This window comes from Scardinius erythrophthalmus (assembly GCF_964197995.2).
Source record: "Scardinius erythrophthalmus genome assembly, chromosome: 8".
Classification (NCBI taxonomy): domain Eukaryota; kingdom Metazoa; phylum Chordata; class Actinopteri; order Cypriniformes; family Leuciscidae; genus Scardinius; species Scardinius erythrophthalmus.
Window position 1 is genome coordinate 38,631,779 of NC_138228.1, and position 25,673 is coordinate 38,657,451.

Genomic DNA, 25,673 nt, shown 5'->3' on the forward strand with positions numbered 1-25,673 from the left:
ATCAGTCTCTCAGCCTGTGACACTCAGTATCCGCATCATTAGGAACATGAGGCTTTTCTTGTTGAAGTAATGCAGGTTCTAATCATTATCATTACATTCAAACTGAGAACTCAATGATGCAGCGTTGATAAAACAAAACAAAGTCTTTTCTTTCTTCATTCAGTATTTTAGGATAAAAGATGACACAAAGATTCACAAAGAGGACTGTGTCTACACAATTATTTTTATAAATAAATATATTATATAAATAATTGTAAGAAAAGACTGCATATATGTGTTTAAATAAAGATTTCTGGTTGTGTTTATTTTTAGTGTCCTGTAGAGGTCACTGCTGTCTTCTATCTAGAAGGGTGGACAGAGATTTGAGAGAAATTGATTATGTTCGTCTTTCTACAAGACACAGCATACTGAATTAAAAAGAAATGCTTTCATTTGCAAGTCATTTTTACATCTATCAAACCTGCAAGTGTTAGTGAGCAAGCTTCAAGTTGATGGAAAAAGGGGGAAATTTACTTCAAATGTCAGATTTGTATTGGCAAATATCTTGGTGTCAGTTATTCCAATGACAAAACATTCAAAATGCATCTGTAAAAATACTGTACTTATACCACGCAACGTGTTATAACTGCCTTAATGAGATCATTGTTTCTGCTACATGAATACATGAAGTTAGCTAACTGCATTTGTATTATTATTATGATTATTATCTTAGAACTGTACATTTCTGGCATACTGACATTAGCCTACTTGGACATAGTCACCTCTCATAACAAATTACTCTAAAATGTAATGTAGACATATGCATTTTCTGTAAGGCTGCTTTAAAACGATGCATTGTGAAAAGTGCTATACAAATAAATGTGGATTTAATTTAATTTACTTTTTAGAAAATCTAAATTTAACACGTGTTTTTCCATTATCCATCGTGAATTACAGTCATGCCATTAGTGCAGCTTCAAATGTAATGTTACCAACACAATTAATGTAATGAGACTCTTATTTTGACATGTTGTCTTTATGTATTCTTTTAGACGGAAGTGTTTTTCAGTAACTAGAGTAAAGTTCACGGACAGTATTCGACCTGTCAAAAATTTATCTGCAGCTTTTTTGTCGATCACCTGCACTTCAGTATGTTTGCACTTAAGACACTTCGGAGTTTTTCTCCTGCGACTAAAAATGTTTATCTGCAAGGTAAACAGGCTTTTGCCGTGACTATGTCTAGGTGAGTCATTTTCTTTATTGTGTTCATCAACAGTGTCTGTCTGTCTGTCTCCCATACGTTTTTTTTTATTTTTTATTAAATTATAAATTATTTCAATTAAAAACATTTCAAACACATTTTCATTATTAAAAATTCAATAATCCATATTCACCTTTCATATTTCACTTCCAAAATATTCAAATATTCAACGTGACATCCTGAGTTGTTAGAAATAGCTTTTTGTCAAACAAAACGGGTTAATCAGAGTGTTAATATGTGCATTTTCAAATGGCACTGGTGTTTCCTATGCGTTTTTCACGGTGAAATTAGAATGCAAATTAATAGAACGTTTTGAGGAATATTACACTCACAAAAGTAGTATAAGGCTATCATGCTTTTCTGTATGGACCGTTGTTCTTGTTAAAGTACCTTGGAGTGCCACATAAATGCAATGGTATGCAAATATATTTCTAATATTAAAAGAACTATAGCCAAGTCTATTTTAAGGTGTTAATTTGATTCCCAGAATGCAGCATGCGGAGCTCCAGCATGGGGAAACAGCAGCACCTTTTCGACCTGAAACATCCATGGCCAAGACCCTGATGGACATCGGCACCAGACGGATCTTCTCTGAGGAACACGACCTGTTCCGTCAGAATGTGCGGCGCTTCTTTCAAGAGGAAGTTGTTCCATATCACGCTCAGTAAGTCACCAGTTTGTCTTTCTCGAACCATCTCATCCTGATTGTGAGATGTAATAGATACAGGATGAAAATGTGGTACAGTCTTAAATGTATGCGCATGTGCTTGCTTATAGGTGGGAGAAGGCTGGTGAGGTCAGCAGAGAGGTTTGGGAAAAGGCTGGAGAACACGGATTGCTGGGAATATATACACCTGAGGAGCATGGAGGAATCGGAGGAGACCTCCTGTCGGCTAATGTCGTGTGGGAGGAGCAGTGAGTAACCCTGCCCTCACCTCTCTGTCACAGTAACTCCTCCCCTACCTGTCTGACCCTACAGTAGATTGGGAAAAATTCTTAATTTTAAAATGTGTAAACAGTCGTTATATGGATATGGAAGTAAAATAATGTCAAATGTTTTTGAAACAAAAAGCCTGTTGAATTGCACTACTTGAAAAAAAAAAAAAAAATAGGCATTGCATTAACCATTCTTGCATTTTAATGCATTGTAGTTTTAGGGCTTGCATTTTTATGGGCTGAAATTCAACATGGTTGAATATTTAAGCTGTGAATATTTCAATTAAAAACATTTCAGACACATTTTCATTATTAAAAATTCAATAATCCATATTCACCTTTCATATTTCACTTTCAAAATATTCAAACTGTTTAAAAATACAACCTATAATATTCAACAGGCAATTTTCGGTCAATTTTATTTCGCTTTGCAAATTCGCTTCCACAAATTCAGTGGTTCAAATTCGACAGTAAATTCAAAGGAACTGCAGGAAAAGCAGTAGATTACCGAGCATACTCTCCATCTGCTGTTAGTCAACCTCACCAGCAGGTGGTGCAAAAGCGCGTGTTGTTGACGAAGACAGAGCAACAGTTAGAGCAAGCCATTCATTCATAAAATGAAAATGATTATCTGTGTCAGTATATATGCGGAAAAGATGATAAAGACACAAAAGCTGTGTTTATGTTTCATTCAATAACTTCATTGTTACTTTCCCTGTGTAGCCTACATGTTATCAGCTTTCTATACATGAACAGGATTATAATCGGTTTCCCTCAATACCTCATACTCAAGGATTCCCCTTCCGTCGGGACAAAACGCTTAACGTAGTTTATGGACTAATACAGTGATATAAAAGACCAAACTCGCACCTTATTGGGGATGTAGGCTGTAGGCTACTATATAGGCTAGATGGACTAAGAATATGAACGTAACGCGCAAAGTTTCATGCAGAGCGTTTCGTGATATAGGGGCATAAAATCAACACTTGATCAATACTAACACTTTCTTTTCTCTTTTCTCTCTCTCTCTCTCTCTCTCTCTCTCTCTATATATATATATATATATATATATAGTATAGTATAGTATAGTATAGTATAGTATAGTAGGCTATGCCTACGTGTATTGCATTAGCTTAAACTGGGAAGAGTCATAGCACTTGCATATTGTTGTCCTCCTATTGTTAGTTTAACTGTAAATAGCTTTGGATAAAAGCGTCTGCTAAATAAATGGCTAAATGTAGCCTAATAAATGTCAAATTGGCTTGACATTGGACATTCGCACATTTAGGGGCCGTCTCCAAAGTTGCATAGCCTACAACATTGGCATACACGTTTCTAACTTCAATAGCAAACTTTAATTTATTTGAATAAATATCAAAAATCCAAAGGGTGCACATTATGCCTGACACTACATGAACACTTTACAGTTGGTTTTATGACTGTAAGTCGTTCTATTCAAATGCTATTGAAGTTAGAAACGTGTATACCAAAGTCGTATACACTTTAGAGACGGTCCCTAAATGTGCGAATGTCCAATGTCAAGCCAACTTTATGCCAATGTATCACTGGGAAACGCTCAGCATTAAGCTTTGCGCGTTATTCTGAGTCCATCTACTTGCCTGCGAGTTTGGTCTTTTATATCACTGTAATTAGTCCATTAAGCTACGTTAAGCGTTTTATAGGCTATGTCAAGAAGGGGATTCCTTAAGTATTGAGGGAAACCCTAATAGCTTGCATGCAGCACATTGCCACAATATAAAGTTAAGGCCACTAAACAACCAAGAGAAATATATGTCAACCTCAAAAATGTAACATTGGATCTTTATATCCGCATTGGGGAATAACATTATAATCTTGTTCACGGTAGAGAAAGATGCTTGTAGGCTACACAGGGAGAGTAACCGTGAAGACACTGAATTTAACATAAAACCGCCGTCATAATAATCACAAATACACTTACATTGCTGTAAATGAGTTTTATGAATGAATGGCTTGCTCTAACTGTTGCTCTGTCTTCGTCAACAACACGCGCTTTTGCACCACCTGCTGGTGAGGTTGACTAACAGCAGATGGAGAGTATCTCGGTAATCTACTGCTTTTCCTGCAGTTCCGTTGAATTTACTGTCGAATTTGAACCACTGAATTTGTGGAAGCGAATTTGCAAAGCGAAATAAAATGGACCGAAAATTGCCTGTTGAATATTATAGGTTGTATTTTAAAACAGTTTGAATATTTTGGAAGTGAAATATTAAAGGTGAATATGGCTTATAGAATTTTTAATAATGAAAATGTGTTTGAAATGTTTTTAATTGAAATATTCACAGCTTAAATATTCAACCATGTTGAATTTCATCCCATAAAAATGCAAGCCCTAAAAATACAATGCATTAAAATGCCAGCATGGTTAATGCAACTCCTATTTTTTTTTTCAAGTTGTGCAATTCAACAGGCTTTTTGTTTCAAAAACATTTGACATTATTTTACTTCCATATATGGACCCTAATAATCTGTTTGTAATCAGACTAGTAGCCCAGTCCGAATAAAACAAGTCACATTTAACCACGTCAGTCGGAATGAACTGGCCAAATCCCATTTGAATTTCATTAGGGTTGTAAGGTGTGTGTTTAAATCTTTTCAATAGGACATGTCAACACTTGATTGGATTGAAAACCAAAACTGGAAAGTTCTGCACATGTGCAATGACATAGAAATGGTTTAATGATGTATGATGCACAGAACGAGCTCCCATGCTGGAGCTCCGCATGCTGCATTCTGGGAATCGAATGAACACCTTAAAATAGACTTGGCTATAGTTCTTTAAATTTTTTAATATAGTGTCATAAATGTCTTTCTAAAATTCTCCTTCCTTCCACTCATCATCTGTGAAGTGGTGCAGGACAACGTTCTCTCATCTACAGATGCCTTGTTTTAGGCGCAGGAAGGTGCATTTTTACTGCTTGATAATAAATATAAGATTCATGTCTCTTTGTCTTCAAATTAGCACACAAAATAAATATTAAGTCTGTTTTTTGTTTTGTTTTTAACAAAGAAAAGTCAAAATAATTACCACAGTCATCAATACAAATTTTAATTTTGCCATCACAAAACAAAACAAACGCCACAAAATGTCCTACATATTATATTCCGGAAACTTAAAATAGTAATGAAAGGAAATGTAATAGTTTGGAAAATGGACATATGGGAATAGGGATATTGAATAATAGATGCTGACATAAATGAACATTAATTTATTAAATATCATTCTTTTAAATCTATATTAAAATATTTGTACAGGTGACATTTCCAAACGTTGATTATTGATATGAATATCATCTAATGTTTCTTGAATTGCATGTAATCTGCAGGATATGTTTATGGGTAATTATTTAAAAATAGGCCTACACTTAAAGAAATTATATGATTTATACTTACAGCAGTCATATGTTATGTTTTTTATGATTCCATTGTAATTCTACTTCCTTTAAAGTAAATTCTGTGTCCTTCATGCTGCCTCAATTCAAATTCAGGACTGGAATTTTTCAAATGCAATTCGCTTCTGAATGGTGCACCACCCTGATTGTATTGAGTTCAGTTTTCCCCTTGGCTTTGTGTGTCTGTTTGTGTTGTAATGTAGCAGGTGTCCTGGCTCTGTTTGTGTTGTAGAATGTACTGTAACTGCAGTGGTCCTGGGTTCTCTCTCCACTCTGAGATTGTAATGCCTTATATCAGTCACTATGGCTCTAAGGCTCAGATCGAGCACTATATTCCACAGATGACTGCTGGGAAATGCATCGGGGCCATCGCTATGACAGAACCTGGAGCCGGCAGGTGGGATTCAGTGCAGGCATGACATTAAAGAATAAATGGCACTTTAGTTCCTCGGATGGGTGAACAAATGAACTTGACTTTTAAAGATACAAAATCATATTGTGATATATTCTTTAGTTCACTGAGTCGTCCCGGTTCACGTCTTCTATTTTCTCTATGAAGTGACCTTCAAGGAGTGAAGACGTATGCAAAAAAAGATGGAACCGACTGGATTCTTAATGGAAGCAAGGTATGAACAATGGCAAGTGATGCAAAGATTTTATCAATCAATCAATCAATCAATCAATCAATCAATCAATCAATCAATCAATCAATCAATCAATCAATCAATCAATCAATCAATCAATCAATCAATCAATCAATCTTAATTTATATAGCACCTTATATAGCAACTAATCCAATGCAAGTGATTGACAAGTGTAATCAAATGATTGACACAAAATACAAGCAATTAAAATAATTGTTTATAATACAACAATAGTTTATAATAAAACATTTAAATGTTAGAATAGAATTAAAAAAAGAATGATCAACAATCAAATATATAAAAAAATAAATTTATAAAGCAAACTAGAATAGAAATACAGTATCTTTCCAAAGTTTGGAAACATTCTTTTTTTATGTTTTAAAAAAGAAGATTCTTATGCTCGCCAAGGCTGCATTTATTTGAACAAAAATACAGTAAAAACAGTAGGCTAATATTAGATAGATGTTGAGAACGGTTGTGCTGCTTAACATTTTTGTGGAAATGGTGATACTTTTTCAGGATTCTTTCATCAATAGAAAGTTCAATGAACATATTAAATGTATTTATGACATTTTTTAAAGCATTTTTTACATATAAATCCCCTCCCTCAACACAGGCTGTTCCTTCGCTTTGCGTTCGAGGGTCGAGCATATCAGTACAAAGTCCTCTCATGACTTTGTTCTCTCGTGAGTTCCCTTGGGACTGTCCCTGTCTCCCTGAGTCTTCTCAAAAGTTGCGGAGGGTGTTCCCCTGAGAGAACACAGCGTTCGCATCCTCAACTATCTCGACGACTGGTTTATACTGGCCCAGTCACATGAGCAGTTGTGGGAACACAGGGACATGGTGCTCAGTCACCTCAGCCAGTTGGGACTTTGGGTCAAATGGAGAAAGGGCAAACTCTCCCCTGTGCAGAGGATCTCTTTTCTCGCTATGTAGCTGGACTCTGTCAACCAGACGGCATGCCTCACAGAGGAACGTGTTCGGTCAGTGTTGATCTGCTTGAATTGGTTCAAAGGCAGGACAGCGGCCTCACTGACGTTATTTCAGAGGTTCCTTGGGCATATGACAGCCACATGACAACACCGCTCGGTTTGCTTCATATGAGGCATGCTGTTGTATCCATGGATTCCTCTACCACTGGCTGGGGAGCCACGTACAACGGGCATGCAGTCTCAGGGATTTGGACGGGTCCCTAACGATGCACATCAACACTAAAAGGGCCGCTACAGGGCAAACACGTACTGGTCATTGGACATTAACCGGCAAGGTGGTATACGCTCCCGTCGCATGTCGCAACTCGCCCCGCCATCTCCTCCTATAGAGTCAGAAGCATCCCTGGTCAATCGTGCAACCGACAAGCTCTCACGACAGCCTGTGCTTCCGGGAGAGTGGAGACTCCATCCTAAGGTGGTCCAGCTGATCTGGAGACGTTTCGAGGGTTTGCCTCTCCAGAAACGTCTCATTGCCAGCTGTTTTACTCCCTGACCGAGGGGACACTTGGCACGGATGCACTGGCACACAGCTTCGCAAATATGCGTCCCCCCCCATTGAGCCTTCTCGCTAAGACACTATGCAAAGTCAGAGAGGATAAGGAGCAGGTCTTGTTAGTGGCACCCTATTGGCCAAATCGGACCTGGTTCCCAGAACTCTCTCTCCTCGCGGCAGCCCCTCCGTGGCACATTCCTCTGAGGAGGACCTGCTTTCCTGGGCGGCGGGGTCTCCAGCTCGCCTCCTCAGCGAAAACCTGAATATTCAATGCACCTGCTGCTCATTTATACCCGTACTGCGGGGTGGAGCGGCAGATGCAAATCTCGCATGTGCATTGGCTCGTTTAGTTACACTCGAAGTAGATTGGTCTCTCTAGCGAGATTCCCAATTCGTCGGTTCACTTCCGATGCAACATCTCCGTTCCCTCTTCAGGGAACGAGGGTTACATATGTAACCGAGACGTTCTTCCACAACTAAGAACTGCACAACATTTGAAACTTAGATGCCATCTAAATCTACTTTTTATTCCAAGGGGTATCTTTTCCTAAACTAACATGCGCCAGTGGGTGGCCAAAAGGGGTGATGATGAAATAGGCATTGATCTGTCTGTGCAGGCCGATGTTCTGTCTTGTGCTGATGTTTTCATCTCTGTTACATAAGAAAGAGGAGGAGTAACAAAAGTTGTTTTGGCAGTTTGATTTCAATAAAAACTGTTCATAGACTACGCAAAAGTTTTGAGTTCTCTCATATTTAAATTTTTAGGTGAACTACTGCTTTTTTATATTTTATTAAATATTATATTAAGTTGAGAGAGTGCAGAGTGACTCTTTTACAGATTTGTTGGTAGGCTGTTATGAATATTCTTGAATTTTCCATCAGGTTTTGTCTTCTATTTCTGTCACTTTTTTTCAGGTGTTCATCACAAATGGCTGGATGAGTGATGTAGTGATTGTAGTTGCCGTGACTAACCGTGAAGCGAAGACAGCAGCTCATGGAATCAGTCTGTTCCTGGTTGATGGTGGCACTAAGGGCTTCCAAAAGGGCCGCAAGCTGGAGAAGCTTGGGCTCAAAGCTCAGGTGCCTCCTGAATCCTTTTAATATAAATAACAACTGTTTTAAATGCATATGATTTGCTATCTTGTTTAAGATTGAATAGAATTTATTGAAACATTATAGAGGTCTGGTTATAAATATATTGGATGTTTGTTTCTGTGCAGGATACAGCCGAGCTGTTTTTTGAGGATGTGCGTTTGCCCGCTGAAGCTTTGTTGGGTCAGGTCAATAAAGGATTTTACTATCTGATGAATGAGCTGCCACAGGTATAACAGTGAGAGCACAAATCTTTCTAGCTCTGAAGGAAACTGACTGCCTTCAGAAGTTTAAGTTATATTTTTGTTTTTCTTCTGACATCTGTATAATGCATAATACTGTATGTAGTGTTTATAAGCTCTGTGTGCTTTTGTAGAAGAATTTAAATAGTATTGAGTATTATTTGCATTATTAGAGTTGATCTCCACCCTTCTTTTAACTTCAACACCCAACCAATTCCCCCTCACACATTGCATCCGTCTGTGATGATCTTTTGTACATGGATTGCATTGTCAGTAGAATATATCAAAATATGAAGGGAATAAGATACTGCAAATTTGAACAGTTCTACAAATAGGCTGACACACCATTATGTAATAGAAATTTCAGTCATTTTTTCCTTCTCTGTCATTTTTCGCAGGAACGCCTTCTTATAGCAGCCATGGGCCTTGCCAGCTGTGAATTCATGTTTGAAGAGACAAGGAACTATGTAATGCAGCGGAAGGCATTTGGCAAGACCATCGCTGACCTGCAGGTAAATATTAAAAGGGTCTTCTTTTTTTTTTTTTTTTTTAGGGGTCATACAATTGTTTTTTATTTTTTTTATTTTATTTTTTTCAATTACTGTATTTGAGGGAAGGGGAACAGACAAGAAATGTCCATGTTATTAGTATTTAAACAATCATTCTAATACTGTTTTATCTATTAGAAACAAAGAGGCTTTTCTGTTAGTTGAGCATGAAGAGTATTTGTTTGGAAGTCTTTCTATTACACAGTTTGCCCAATTTGGTGTTAGTCTTTCATCAAATACTGAAAATCTTTCTGTCAACTATAAATAAGTAATATAAATAATAGATTTAATATATATATATCAGAGCAGAAACCAAATCTGATGCTCTCTGTATGTTTTTACGTCGTCTCAGGCACTTAATGTAAATGGCGTTAACCCCATCAATTTAGACCCTTCCCTTTGAAGAAATCAGGACAGAAGTGTTTGAAAGTGGACAAAAGAGACGGATTAAAACACCAGATGTAAACGGGAATGCGTCTCCCTCATCTACTTGTAATCCGATCAACCAAAACGCATCTTAATACCAGGTGTAAACAGGGCCTATTTACCCACTTCACATGTGACCTCTCAAGTCTAATATAGTTTTGACCTGTTTCATTCTTTTTTATTAGCCTTATTGACTGATTCAAAAACAATCTGTTATGAAATATGCTGCATAAGCTATTAAGATTACACTGAAATGACCAGGGAAGAAACTTCAGATGGATCTGCAGAGTTGCAGGTGCTACACATTACCAGCAAGAGCAAAGATCTGGTGAACTTTAACCTACATTACTCTTATCATTAGTTCTTCTGGTGATTAGTGTCTGCCCTACTTCCAATTTATTATCTCATCGTCTTTGGGCAGACCAAGATTAAAAACACTAAAACACTTTATAGGCCTTATTGACATTTAAATGTGTATGGTTATAGGGTTTGATGACAGAAATCCAGCCATTTCAGTATGAGAGAATTTTTTGTTTAGTTAGTTTCAATTAATGATTTGTTAGACTCTAGGAAATGTTTGCATAGTACGATTGGACTATTTTCATAGTATTATCAGCTCTCTTATCTCAATAAAGGAAAATTTGATTCTTCATGGTATGACCCCTTTAAAAAACCCTTTCAGTTGTATTGAGTTTCTGAGCCAGATCCTTGTAATTCGTTTCCTCATTTGTTTACTCTGCTTTTAACCTCACGTAAGGTCACAGCCACACTCTCACTTTGTAACTGTATCCCTCCATCCTGCCGGCAGTTTTAGACAGATGGTCAGAGAAATTAAATAAGCTCCATTATGTTGTTCATTTGTGCATATGGATGAGTAGAATCAGTGAGGTCTAAATCAGGTTTGCACTAATAACAGCTCATCATCATCATCATCACAACTATATGTGATTGTCTATCTGTCTTTCAGGTGGTGCAGCACAAACTGGCTGAGTTGAAGACGGACATCTGTGTTGGTCGAGCTTTCGTTGATAGCTGCCTTCAGCTCCACAGTGAGAAGAAGCTGGACTCTGGCACAGCATCCATGGCCAAATACTGGTGAGTCTTTTGTTGAGTAAACCTACTGAACACTTTTGTTTGGCACTTTTGAAACACTGCTTAACGAAGCTTCGAAAACTTTTGTACTCCCCAAGTAACGTTATTTCAGCAAATGAGGCTTCGTCACGTCATACTGTTTCATAATGTTTCAAATGTTTTGCATTAGGGTCGAAAGGGCGAAATTTCACAACGGCTTCAAGTTACTGATGCGAAATCGCAGCATTGACCTTTAGAAAGCTGCCTGATTTGAAAGTGACTTCTGTGTCACAAAATAAACACAACAAAAACACAGCAGTGAGAAAACAGCAGTTAAGAAAGCATCTGATCTTAGCAATGTTGATATGTTTGCACCAGCTCTGCAATTTAACACACAGTGTCTCTTTCAATTAGAATTACAACTTTAATTTCTACTATTAAGCAGCTCTCCAGTTTGTTTCATATTTTCATTCGCATCTGACCGCGACGGCCTGAACAGAAGTAAGCTAAGAAGCCGGTGCCTCTCAACCACACCCATTTATCACGGAAATGATACTTTCATGAAAACATTTGCAATAGTTTTTTGAACGGTGCCAGTATGCATGTGGTGTTTCAAGCACTTTGAAACGGTGAATCATTTTGTAAAGAAATTGGGAGTTTCAAAAATGTTCACTTCTCCCATCACTACTGAACACTATAGTACTGTCAAAAGCTGATGTCTTATGATGGGCTGCACGATATTAGGGGCAAAAATGACATTGCAATTTCAACAGATGACTTGAATAGCTCTATTTGGAAAGAATGAATCATTCTTGAATGTGATTACGAGGATACTCGCTGAGATGGCCATTTTGACAATTTTGCGTGTGTGTCCTTTCAAGCACAAAAACACAGGAAAAAGAACTGAATTTGGTGTGTGTGCGCACAGTAAACAGTGTGTGAGTTCTCTTTCGTGTGTTCTTACACTAAACTCGCTTGAATGTTTAAACCAGGGTTTCTCAAACTCGGTCCTGGAGGGCCTCTGTCCTGCACAGTTTAGCTCTAACCCTGATCAAACACACCTGAGCAAGCTAATCAATGTCTTCAGGATCACTAGAAACTCACAGCTAGGTGTGTTTGATCAGGGTTGGAGCTAAACTGTGCAGGACAGTGGCCCTCCAGGACCGAGTTTGAGAAACCCTGGTTTAAACTAACTGGAATGTGAAAAAGATAAACTTCCACTCTCGCTTTTTCTTAAAGGGGTCCTATTATGCTTTTTCACTTTTTCAACTTGTTAGTCTGTAGTGTTGCTGTTTGAGCATAAAACAGATCTGCATAGTTACAAAGCTCAAAGTCCACTCCAAAGGGAGATATTTTATTTAACAGAGTCCACTTTTTAAGAACTAAAACAAAACGGCTCGTTTGGACTACAGTGCATTCTTTCCAGATTTTATGAAGTCATAATGTTACTCATGTAAATAATCCCCGCCCAAGGAATACCCAGACGAGGCCTGGTTGAGCTGCGCAAGGGAAGATAAAGAGTGTTGTTGCTGTTTTTTAAAACCTGGAAAATGGCTGACGAACTTAGAGTGGTTAATTTATTTTGAACACTGTTCCTGAACATTAGTTGTTTTTTCTATTAACAGTTCCAATTATAAGCTTTATGTAACTGCTATGATAGCTATGATGTAAACGAAGGGCAAAGCTTTGCCTCCGCTAGCCTGATAACTAACATTACAGTATTGCTGTAGTGTTTACTGTAGCTTTTGTAAGCTCTTGCTTTTGTAAGACTGTTCACCGCCCCATAGGAAAATTATCCATGATTTTGTAATTGATTACGGTTTGTGTTACCATTGTTTTCTGACAAATATGATTAAATGGTGTATAGTATTTATAAGAAAATGACAAAAAAACATACCACTCTTGTTCGCTAACATTGTCGGGGTCTGAATCGGGCTCGAATTGGTTTGAAATAGACGCCATCCTTAATATTTACACTAGAGAAGAACTTGCGGTTATGAAAGGGCGGGACATTTCCCAAACACGTGCTAAGTGGTGCCAATCACAACACACTGGGCCAGCTAACCAATCACAATACATTTCGTATTTCTGAAGAAGGGGCTTCATCGAAAACAACGTGTTCGAGACAGACTGGGGAGAGAGGAGCTGTAATAATGTAAAATATGTGAAAAATAATGCAGTTTTTTAACAATCAAGCATGAAAACTAATTCTAGTACAGCCCAAAAACAAAATCAGGACGTCATTAAAAGGCATAATAGGACCCCCATTACATTGCAATTAATATGCAAATCGCATGTATTCTGAACCGTGGGACCTGGTCTGTACTGATAACTGATCAACTACAATCCCTACTTACACTGTATTTGACATTGCACATCCATGATAGTCACATTGCAGGATGTGCAATCGCGATACCGATGCTGAAACGATATATCGTGCAGCCCTAATTTGGATTTGTTTCATGTTAAATACTAATTGTGAATGTGTCTTTTTCCCTCCTCAGGGCGACAGATTTGCAGAATAGAGTTGCCACTCAATGCCTGCAGCTTCACGGAGGATGGGGCTACATGTGGGAGTATCCAATAGCCAAGTGAGTAACAGTCACTGAGTAACATCAGCAGCGTCTACTTTGCCCTTGTAACCAGAATGCAATGTTTGTTCGATGACAGTGATTGCAAACAGTGGTTGAAGGGATAGTTTACCCACAAATGAAAATTCTGTCATCATGCATCCTCTTGTCATCCTAACCCAAATTAATTCCTTCTATTAAACACAAAAGAAAAAAATTAGAATGTCCAAGCTGCAGGGACGCAAGTTTTACTTATTTATACAGATTTTAGTATTTTCCAACCTGAAGGATGAATAATGTAAATTGCATTAATCCGAGGCAGAAACAATGCCTCATTTTCAAATACATTACATGTGAGCAGATCATGATAAAAACAAGAGAAATGATTGTAATTTAACTGTTCTGCAGTACAATAATATTATTGTAATTGTAATATATTTATTGATTTGTTTAACTTTATAATTGAAATCATAAAATAAAATAATTTTGAGTACTACAACTACTAGTACTATTACTACTACTAATAAAAATAAAAATTGTAGTTGTAATAATATATGAATGGGGAAAAATAGGTTTTCCTTTCCTTCCTTTTTTGTCATTAGCTGATCATATGCCTAAAACTGCTCTTGTCCATTCATGGGGACTGGTGCTGTCAGTGACAAGAAAGAATAATAAAAGTGGTTCATTCTTATATATAACATGTGCACTATATTCTTACTCTTCAGCGGTCATATGATAGCTTTGTGTAAAAAAAAGTTTCAAATTTAAGTAGTTATTCACTGAAAAAAAAAAAAAAAAAAAAAAAATTAGCAGCTTGATTACAGAGCACCACATGGTGATGGGAAAAATATGAAAAAAATATGAGATGGTTTTGCATTCTCTAGCAAAAGTTTGCATTACCCCCGAGATTCTGTGGGGAACGCAAACATTGTGCGAACGAATGCAAAGTTTCTTGGGGAACGCAAAACATTTGCGAGAGAACACAAAAGCATCGACTTCTTATTTTTCCTACCATCCTATATTTGTCCCATCACCATGTCTTTTCAGGGGCTCTGTAGCTTGACAGCCCAAGTAGGGCTCACTGCATTCTGCGGTCCCCGCCCCAACCCCGCCCACATACAGGTGTGATGTCAGAAGCCACGCCCATGTCCAAATACGCCACCTTGTGACTCCCCATCCCCTTTCCACCCATAGACTGTAAAAAAAGATGGACGACGCCCCTTCGCTCTCTTCCATTGATGAGAACTGAAGCCGCCAGTGTCCCGATATGGCGCTGACATATTGGAACTTGAGTCAGCGCAGTAGCGATCTCGGGACCAGACCTGCGCAGTAGCGATCTCGGGACCAGACCTGCGCAGTAGCGATCTCGGGACCAGACCTGCGCAATAGCGATCTCGGGACCAGACCTGCGCAGTAACGATCTCGGGACCAGACCTGCGCAATAGCGATCTCGGGACCAGACCTGCGCAGTAACGATCTCGGGACCAGACCTGCGCATTAGCGATCTCGGGACCAGACCTGCGCAGTAACGATCTCGGGACCAGACCTGCGCAATAGCGATCTCGGGACCAGACCTGCGCAGTAACGATCTCGGGACCAGACCTGCGCATTAGCGATCTCGGGACCAGACCTGCGCAGTAGCGATCTCGGGACCAGACCTGCACAGTAGCGATCTCGGGACCAGACCTGCGCAGTAGCGATCTCGGGACCAGACCTGCGCAATAGCGATCTCGGGACCAGACCTGCGCAGTAACGATCTCGGGACCAGACCTGCGCATTAGCGATCTCGGGACCAGACCTGCGCAGTAGCGATCTCGGGACCAGACCTGCACAGTAGCGATCTCGGGACCAGACCTGCGCAGTAGCGATCTCGGGACCAGACCTGCGCAGTAACGATCTCGGGACCAGACCTGCGCAATAGCGATCTCGGGACCAGACCTGCGCAGTAACGATCTCGGGACCAGACCTGCGCATTAGCGATCTCGGGACCAGACCTGCGCAGTAGCGATCTCGGGACCAGACCTGCGCAGTAGCGATCTCGGGACCAGACCTGCGCAGTAGCGATCTCGGGACCAGACCTGCGCAGTAGCGATCTCGGGACCAGACCTGCGCAGTAGCGATCTCGGGACCAGACCTGCGCAGTAACGATCTCGGGACCAGACCTGCGCATTAGCGATCTCGGGACCAGACCTGCGCAGTAGCGATCTCGGGACCAGACCTGCGCAGTAGCGATCTCGGGACCAGACCTGCGCAGTAGTGAGCATGAAGTAACGCCGCGAAATCAACGCTCCGCCCTCACTCTCGCAGAATGCACTCAGGGAGAGTGCATTCTGCACACTTTTTTAAAAATGTATTGCAGTACGACAAGAGGCTTGTTACAATAAAGTAAATACAATCTCCTCAGTCCTCCGAAGATCCCGAAAAAAATGTCCGTTGGTGCTTCTGTGACTACTTCGCTCAGAGAACCTGTCAATCACAGCTGTCAATCATGACGTTACACCACCGCATCACGTAACTAACTTAAAACCAACTTATTTTTGAAACAGACACTTGAACTTACATCAGTGTGATAAAAACGACAGCAAATGAAAGAAACCACCTTTGGAAAAAATATATTTGAAGTGACATTTATTTGTTTAGTTGGTCTCACGTCCTGTTGAATAACACGGGGAGGCGGGGCTTATGACCTATACTAGGACCAGTCACCGGGGGGCGATCGAGACGTTTTGGCTTCACTTTTCAGGGCTTGTGCGGCACGCTTGGTTCCACCCCGGAAACCCCATTTGTTGTATGTAGGTTTCTGATTGAAAGGGTTTTTAGGCGTAAGGGTAGGTTTGTGGTCTGTCATAATTAAAAAGAGAAATATAAGAAGTAAATGAAAAAGAACTTGTTGTGAGGGTTACATCTTCTCAATGATTCTTCCTGTTTCAAAGTTAATGAGGAAGCGTTTTTTTTTTGTTTTTTTTTATCCCCCAAACCAGAAATCCTGCCCTGCTGCTGATTTCATTGGTTAAGGTTACAGTGATGGGTAGGTTTAGGGATCAGTGTTTGGTGTTTAGGCAATCAGTAATGTGATTTGGGGGGGTGGGGGATGGGGGGATGGGGGGGGGGAATCAAGCTAATGAGAAGGTGACGTATTTGGATACGGGCGTGGCTTCTGATGTCACACTTGGATGTGGGCCGAGACGCTTCTCTGACAGCTTGAAATAGCATGTTCAGTTGTTTTTCTAATATCCAGCAGAGGGCGTGTTTCTCTCAGCTCTGCACTGTCACACCATCTCACACTCTTTAAATGGGTTCATTTGAACTGTCAAAAAATGCTTTTGTGCATTGTGAAAACACTTTTAAATAGCCTTTCCATGGAAGCTACAGTTTGACTATGTAGTTATCAAGAGTGACTAATCAGAAATCAGACTAGTGGATATTTGTATATTTTGCTGGCAGCAGTTGTACCCTGTGTAGGTGTGAAATGCCTCTTTCAGAACCTCCCGGGAAACAGCTAGTGTTTAATAAAGGCTACATTTTGAATATTCAATATAAATAGTTTTTAGATATTTAAATTACATATCTCTCCCTAAGATGAAATTAAAAAAAAAATGTATCATTAAGAGTTTTTGCTTTTACTTTTATGACAATTAGGCACATTTTCTTATTTTTGTTAGTGTAAATTTCTGGTGTTTGTTAGTTTAATGTAAGATAAATGATATATTATTTATATTGTGAAGTATTTGTAAAAATTTGCAGTATTCCTTATGTTGATTTACATTTTAGAAAGCATTGTATTATAGCTTTTTATTGTAATACATGTGTATTCAGGGTTATTGGGACACTTTTTGCTATTGAGATGACTTGGAAAAAGTGTCCCAATCAACCTGTATTCACCATACATGAGAATCATAATTAATAATTGCAAAGTAAAAAAAAAATGTCTTGATGAATTAGGGTAATTAGAATTTCCCCATTATAATAATAAAAGTTTGAGGGGGAAATGTGCTTGCCATGAAAATGTCACAGTGTGAAATATCTTAATGGTCTTAAAAATAAGCTTCAATTAAAATAGTGAATTTATTTTTTCCTTTGTTCTTGAGGTGAAATATGACCTGGAAATTCTTGAGATTCACCCAGCCAGACTTTGTCTCTTGACCCATACATAAAAGGCAGCAGAAAAGTTTTAATGACTGTCTCATGTTCTCTCTTTCAGGGCTTTTGCAGACTCCAGAGTTCAGCCCATCTATGGAGGAACCAACGAGATCATGAAAGAACTCATCTCACGCAACATTGTTAGCAAAAAATAAATATAGGAAAAATGAACAAGGTGAGAGTTTGATTTGGTGCCTCTAATGTCTCCTATGTCTGTAGCAGGAGCTTCATAGATTGTTGATTATTAAAAAAAAAAGATCTCAGACGAGTGATTTAACACAGTGTTATGTAAATGTTAATGTCATGTGACAGACCGTTGATATCATATGGTGTCCCCAGAGAGAATGTCTCTTCTGTTTGTGACTCTTTGCTGTATGTATAGATAATTTAAGATACATTTGCCTTCCAGGTGAACAATTTGCACCACTTAAGAACAGTAAAACTGTTCTTTAGTTGTAAAGTCCAGATATTTTGAAGAGATTTGATTGTTCGATATGTGAATACCATCTCTTTTGTACTGCTTAATCTTTATAAAGACATTTCTAAAGATGACTCTTCTGTTCTTTTATCCCACAATGTGATACTCTTATTTTTTTTTTTCAAGGACACCTTCAGGAAACTAAAAACAGTGAATTTTAATCATGCACTGTTATGATTTGTGTAAACAAAGAGAGTCTGTGAAAGTGTGTGTGTTTTATGAGTCTCTGGCTGGCTGGCGTGTTCAAAGTGAGTCATGGAGCAGAGGTGGGTGGTCTGTGAGAGTTAGTTGGTGGGTGTTATAAAGAGATTTAAAACCAGAGTGTTCAACTCTTTCTCCATCCCGCCCTCTTTCTGTCATGGGTATAATTATAGATCAGTTTTCCTTTTATTCAAAGATATTCAAATATAGAGACATGCTATGGAGGTTCAGAGCAACTATAGATTAGACAGAGGAGAGAAAATTGACTTTCAAAAGCATGTTTGACTGCCGGTCAGAATACCAAAGTCATGATTCTCTAACAAATCGTTCTATTGAAGCGATCTTTTTTAATGATTCGATTGAACTCCTTGGTAAAGCATTTGTACCCTATTTTCTGTGAATGTGCAAGATTTTCGATTCATTAGCTGCGATCGGTAAATGACTAAGAATAACAAAGTGCAGTAAACAGTAAAACTATTTGCTCTACAAACTAGTGTGATTATGATTTTACCATAATAAATTAAAATAATATGATATCAAATAGGCCTACCAGTTTGCAATATCAAGCAGCATTGACAAAATCAAGTCCCGCCTTACTTAGGCTATATTTCTTCTTGTTCTAAAAGCCTCGGCTATATATGGAAGCTTGTTGTCTGCCACGGAATGAACAATACAAAAGTTAATTGCGTCTTTTAATCTCACAATTCTGACTTTTTTCACAATTACGAGTTTACATCCCGTAATTCTGAGAATTGAAAGTTAAAAAACAAAACAATTGCAAGATATAAACTCGCAATTGCGAGAAAAAAGTCAGAATTGCTGACTCAAAATTCAGACTTTTATTAGAGAAAGAAGTCACCTCACAATTTTGACATTTTCTCGCAATTGTTTGTATCTCGCAGTTCTGACTTTATTACTTGCAATTCTGAGAAAAAAAAAACTCTCAGAATTGCAAGTTTACTTTTCGCAATTTGAAACTTTATAACTCGTAATTGCAAGTTTATATGTCACAATTACCTACCAGTTACTTAAAAATTACTAATTAGTATTTACCAGCTACTTAAAAATTCCTTTTAATTTTTTTTATTCAGTGGCAGAAACAAGCTTCTATAGCCATACTGTAGGCATACGTCACTACGTAGGGAAGAAAAAAACTATTGCAATTTCCGTTTCATGACGAGTTGGATAAGGGAGATCTTTCTTATTCGAAGAAAATTTAAAAAAATAAATAAAAATTATTTAATGTCAATCAATTGTGATGATATCATTAAGCAATCATTTATTTCACAAATGTAGATTTAAGACACTTAATCTTGCAGTAAAAACATCTTTGAGTGACGTTTCGAACCATCAGTTTAATCAGAGACAATTTATATAAGAGACATGCCACTTCCTCAATCCTCAATAGAACCAGAGCCCGTCTACGGAGAGCCTGCCCACTCCCTATTAAGTCCTATTGTACCGAATTTTGGTTGTAGTACCACCAGAGTTCCACTGGGGGGCGATCGCCATGAGTGCAAAATGAATGGGAGTCTATGGGGCTAGACGGCTAAATGTGTCTCTTTCACCCGATTGCCGTTGATAAATCTCAAATCTGATTGTAGATTTTGCAAGTTCAACATGGGTTTTAGGTCGAAAGTAGAATGAACGAGTACTTATGTCCTTTCGATTTCTTACAGGTTGAGTTGTTGTTGCCCATAACACGCTAGCATTCTGCTAATGAACGCTGATTGGTCAGTGTAGGACTGATTACGACCAGAGATACCGCTTGATGGCATCGTGGCATCCGAAGCGGGACCAGAAACAAACAAAACAAAAACACTTCTAGCAAGTGTGTTTACCTGTGTCAGCTGTGTTGTCGATGCCTCGAGTGAAAAGAAAGTGCAGAGCGCGAACGCACCAGAGTGACTGAAGGACTGCCGTGAAGCAGTATCTCTTGTCGTACATGTATATGACGTCATTGACACTTTAAAAGACTTTTTAAAGCAAATAAGTGACTCAAAAAAATCTAACACCCAGCAATGTGTAATTTATTTGCATCTCCTTTCGATTACAACATTCAAATTACTAGACAAAAAATTATATCCTGAGAAAAGTGGATTTTTATTGGTGTAGCGCCATAGACCTCCATTCATTCTGCACTCGTCCTGTGAGCGCCCTCATATGGAATCAGAGTGGAACTGCAACCAGTTCAGAAGCCGGAAGTGTACTGAGAGTGAAACTTCTCGCCATATTAGACATTCTCTGATAGAACTATATAAGGAAAACCCGTAACGGCAAAGATGGCGGTTGTATGAACATGTCCCGCCCCTCCCGCTGGAAAGCCAATCATCTGCTTTTAACAGGCAAGCCGGGAAACATTTAAACCTATCGTCTGGTTCCACTGACGCATGCGCACAGTTGAGGTTTTGCGACAGCGGAGACGATTTGGGGACAGCGAGTTGTTGTGTGTGCAAGATCAGTGACAGGGCGCATATTTAACTGAAAGAACCGTATGGAAAGGACAAGCAGAGAGGGAGAGCCCCGGTCGCGCGCGCGCGCACCCTCTCTCTCTCTCTTTCCGAAGTGTAAATAAGACTTTACCGTCTCCAAATTAAGCGCTGTCTTGCTCTCTCTCCCGCAAGCATATTAATCAAAATAAAACGACATGATGGTAAAAGGTCGGAAGACCAAAGTTTCATGTTGGAGCATTCGGAGATTTTTTTTCCCCCTGAATTACCGCTGGGTGTGAACTGTGCTAAAATACATTGCCTTATCTTCTCTGAAATGCGTTCCACACATTCAGCTGACATAAAATGACTCTCTAAATAAACGAAAAAACCTATCCAGTGATGTAATGTTTTCTGTGTTGACACTAACCTTGTGGGATGTCCATGTCCTAACTGCTGGGATAATCACACAACCGTATGACACGTCCAATTCGCGAACTAATGATTCATTTGAACCGATTAATTTTAATGAATAGTTAAAACTACTGATCTATACAATACATTGTTATTACTGATAAAGTGCAAACCTGCTTATATTTAAATAAAGGAGAACAATATTGACATTGAATATGCACAACACCGGCATTCTGGATAGAGACGTAAATGAAGTTGGTGTCGTGAACCCTTGCGCATGCGTAGTAAAAGTATAACCTGTGGGGGAAAAGGCGTTTTAAACCTTATTTTGGGGCAAAGTCATCAAACTTTTTCAGCGATTTTTATCATATTTTACTGCTGTTTCTATACATGCCGTTTTTATGTCCCAGTGACCAGTGAAAGTGCAGTTCTGACTCCAGGGGCGGTGCTAGGGGGTGGTCAGGGGTGGCCGTGGCCACCCTTGGTCTAAGCTTGGCCACCCCTCTCACAACTGCTGTTTCTGTCCCTTTTTTATTGACAAAAATCGCGTTTTTTAAAGGGACACTTCACCCATTTGCATTAAGCTTTGCATTGTTAGAAACCCAGTCATACTATTGAATGGTCATGCAACATTTTTTCATTTTCCCCCGAGACGAGAGAAATCTGTATTTACCTCTTTACACTTCCTCCTACAATGACGCAAAAATCGTCATTTTGCGTCATTATAGGAGGAAGTGTAAGAGGGGGGGATTTCTGTTAAGACTACAAGCACTAGATCCACCCTTTCAAACCCGCCCATAGGGGGTTGGACCTAATGCGCTAACAGACCTATCACAGATCAGTGCGAGTGCATTTGATTTCAACGGCAGAAACCTGCAGAAAACATGGACGAAGAAAGCTGAGTAGTAGGGGTTACCATACTCTATTTCCCGGACATGTCCGGCCGTCGAGATCGACAAAAATGTCCGGGATTCAGCTTTTGCTTTCTGCGGTCGCCATCCATTGTTTACATGCTCACCTTTTGTTTCAATCTAACTGAATTCACCCCGATTGGTGAATCTGAATGTAATGTTTACATGAATTTAAACAAGTGATCGGTTGATTTGAGTTTTAACATTGCTAAGAAAATACCCGCACCTCCTTGAGAGATAGCCCATGAGACCGGTGCATCTCACAGGCGCGCTCATCAGTAATCACAGTAATACAGGGAGCAGGACGAGGCTAGCACCGCGGGAGAAAGACGCGAGGCTGGTGGCGTGATCGGTTGAAAGACGCGAGGCCGGTGGCGTGATCGGTTGAAAGACGCGAGGCCGGTGGCGTGATCGGTTGATGTGTGTTTTACCATTGCTAAGAAAATACCTGCTCCTCCGTGCGAGATACGAGAACAGTGCCTCACAGGTGTCGGTCGTCAGTAATCACGCCACCGGCCTCGCGCCGTTCTCCCGCGCCCCTCAGCCTCGTCCTGCTCGCCACAGTAAACATGATGAATGGCGACTGTAGAACGCAAAAGCCGAATCCCGGACATTTTGGGCAAACTCGTCACGGAGACTCACTCGTAGCCTAGCCTTGCCTTGATGTTTTTGTTCTCAACTGCGCTGTCTTACTGGTAGGCGTGGCTTGGGAGTGGCCTTGTAGGGCAGCGAAGCAAGTGCGTTCTGGGAGTTGTTGTCTTTCATCCACATAAGCCAAAAATACATTTTCTGGCTTTTCTCAGTCTAGAAAGCTCCAAATTCAAAAATAATTTCACATTTCTTCTACATAAATGACCCACTTTCAATACACATTCATGTCTCCACGGGTGAAATGACCCTTTAAAACGCTGAACCGTCTCTTTAAGACCACAAAAAACGTGAGACTTTTCAGACGCACACTCCAACTTCACCTCAGCGCCAGGCGCAAGCCAAACCAGTGCGGAAATGCAAGTGCCGAATGAGCTTCAGCAGAACATCAGACAGTGAGATGCACATAGTAAATATAGAGTCAATCTTTCTCAACTGGTGGGTTGTAAGACCGTTTTGAGCAAGTCGAATAATGTGCAGTCAACAACAAACGTAATTCTCTTTTTTTCTGATGCTACTTTTATTTTAGAAGATGTGTGTGAAAGCTTGTGACACTTCTGTCAGATGCTGAGAAAAGCGCATTGTCCTTATTCAGTTGGCTATCTTCGGTAAGATGAGATGTTGTCAGGCCAAATATAAGTAAAACTAACTAACTTTCCTGTCATACGGCTGAGAGTTGTACTGTGCTTGCGGTACGCACATCACGCGCAAATGCGGCGCGCTGTAGCCGTAGTTCTGTCGTCAATTAACTCATGTAAGAATCAAAACGGCGATTAAAGCGGTCAAAACTGCATGCATGTATTTGTTATGCATGTGTCACATTTGTCTGGATTAAAATATTCTGCTATGTGAGATCACAATATAAGGCACAGATATGTAATGTTTTAATGTCCAAATAAATGTGAGCACTGTGCGATAGGCATTAATTTTGCGTTAATTTGTAAAGGACAAACAAAAATGGATAATTTTTAAATCCATAAAATAACTTAATTTTACATTCTGGCAACATTACATTATGAAAAACATAACATTTTACATTATGTGCTGTTGACTTCCGCCTTGTTCACATTCTTGCACATGGGGATTCAATAGTTTTGTTTTCCTTTTTAATTTAGGTATGATAGAACTGTTGCAATTATTTATTTTGACAACTAATATAGAAAGTTAAACATTTTTTTTGACAAACTCAGAATTGGTTGAAGAGTTCATTGATTATATAAAACGTATTGAAGGTTGAATAATATTTGGACTACAGTATTATCTGCACGTTATCTCATCCATGAAGATGCAACAATGTAGAACAAGCTATTAGAGATTTTGAGAACCAGAACCAAGCTAACTGAGCAAGTTGAACTTTAGTTATAGTGTGTGCCCTTTTATTACTATTTAATTAATTTTAACATAAGGTGGTGGGTAATAAAAAAAAAATCACTCATGTATTCCATGATTCCTAATTCACTACTATTTCAATTACAATTAAGTACAAAATAACTTTATTCAGTTGTGTAGGCACTAAAACAGTCCAATACATTATAGTCAAATTATTTTTTATGATAAAATAATTAAGATTTCTGTGCCACCCCAGACTGGTTGCTGGCCCTTGCCTGGCCACCCCTATGAAAAAATCCTGGCTCCGCCACTGTCTGACTCTCTGCCCATTCATTTAGATAGGAGCCTGGTCTTGTTAGTCCGAAATAGCTGCCTGGAGGCGTTGCCAAGATGGCGGCCGAGAGGCACGACTTGCCTAAAAGGACTTTGGTTTAATCGATTTGAACTGTTCGAGTGCTATTTAAAAAAACACTTCGCCTTCCCTGAAGGCAGCAAAACCCCTGCTTTGATCAGCGCTCTGTCATTCATCTTACTTAGGTTCCCCAGTTAGTGCACACTGTGTGGGTTTTTTTTAGTGTGTGTGTGTTGATTTGTAGCCTGTTGTTGCCTAACAGCCTGTCATGTCTTTATTTTCTTTAATAACCCAATTATTTAATCTCCGAGCAACCCGACTCATGCTGTCTGCTGCTGCAGCTAAATTTGGACTCTCAGTCGCACATTCTCGATCTGTGAAGCCGCTGGAAGATCATGAGCTGTTCAAAAAATTAGTGTCATTCCTCATTAGCAAGCCCAGACAGAATCTGCTTATGTATCTCACTTTGTCTGTGATGTTTTGGGGCAAAATATGCCCCTGAAAAATGTTTTTTTTTTCTTCCCTACAATAAAAGTCAATGGGGTTCAAAACAACACTGTACCCCACTGACTTTCATTATATGAACATAAAACAGCATTTTTTGTCTGTGCAAGAAAGTCAGACAGGTATGGAAGGACATGTGAGTGAAATGATGGACAGAATTTTCATTTTTGGGTGAACTATCCCTTTAAGCATTTAGTTTAAGAATCCTCAAGAAACTAGTTACAGGCAAAACATCTACTTTAATACAGACTGCAGAGTTTCAGAAGTAAAAACAGAGATTTTTCTATAAGGAAATTTTTATCCGATAACTAATAAACCTATAAAGACAGATCTACTGTTCCAGGGTTGCTAATCGATGGTATCCATTTGCATTATTTCAACTTATTTTTACAGTTACCTTATTGGTTCTTGCACGTCAAGCGAACATGCTTGAGCTTCCGTTTATAATATCTGACGTGTCCATTAATGAATGTTTATATGTGAATAAATCCCTAAATTCAATCTGTTCATCATATAAACCAACTTTTTTCTCTTCAGAAAGTTATGGACTAAGCCGCTCAATTTACATGGATTAGTTTTACG

The 25,673-nt window shown here is 39.2% G+C and overlaps 1 protein-coding gene across 1 annotated transcript; it reads left to right on the forward strand.

Moving 5' to 3' along the window:
• The first annotated feature begins 1,024 nt into the window (after positions 1 to 1,024).
• Positions 1,025 to 18,376, forward strand: acadl (acyl-CoA dehydrogenase long chain). Its single transcript, XM_081372544.1, has 12 exons — positions 1,025 to 1,222; positions 1,728 to 1,904; positions 2,018 to 2,155; positions 5,840 to 6,004; positions 6,167 to 6,233; positions 8,652 to 8,816; positions 8,957 to 9,058; positions 9,469 to 9,582; positions 11,012 to 11,139; positions 13,620 to 13,706; positions 17,887 to 18,000; positions 18,235 to 18,376. The coding sequence occupies exons 1-11, from the start codon at positions 1,131 to 1,133 to the stop codon at positions 17,978 to 17,980; spliced, it is 1,329 nt and encodes a 442-aa protein (XP_081228670.1). The 5' UTR covers positions 1,025 to 1,130; the 3' UTR covers positions 17,981 to 18,000; positions 18,235 to 18,376.
• The last annotated feature ends 7,297 nt before the right edge of the window (positions 18,377 to 25,673 follow it).

What these genes read in the sequence shown, in the direction of transcription:
- acadl (XM_081372544.1), top strand. Translation starts at nt 1,131, where the DNA reads ATGTTTGCACTTAAGACACTTCGGAGTTTTTCTCCTGCGACTAAAAAT. An exon ending in GGATTCTTAATGGAAGCAAG is followed by an intron (nt 6,234 to 8,651) that starts GTATGAACAATG and finishes ACTTTTTTTCAG; the next exon opens with GTGTTCATCACAAATGGCTG. An exon ending in AGCTTGGGCTCAAAGCTCAG is followed by an intron (nt 8,817 to 8,956) that starts GTGCCTCCTGAA and finishes GTTTCTGTGCAG; the next exon opens with GATACAGCCGAGCTGTTTTT.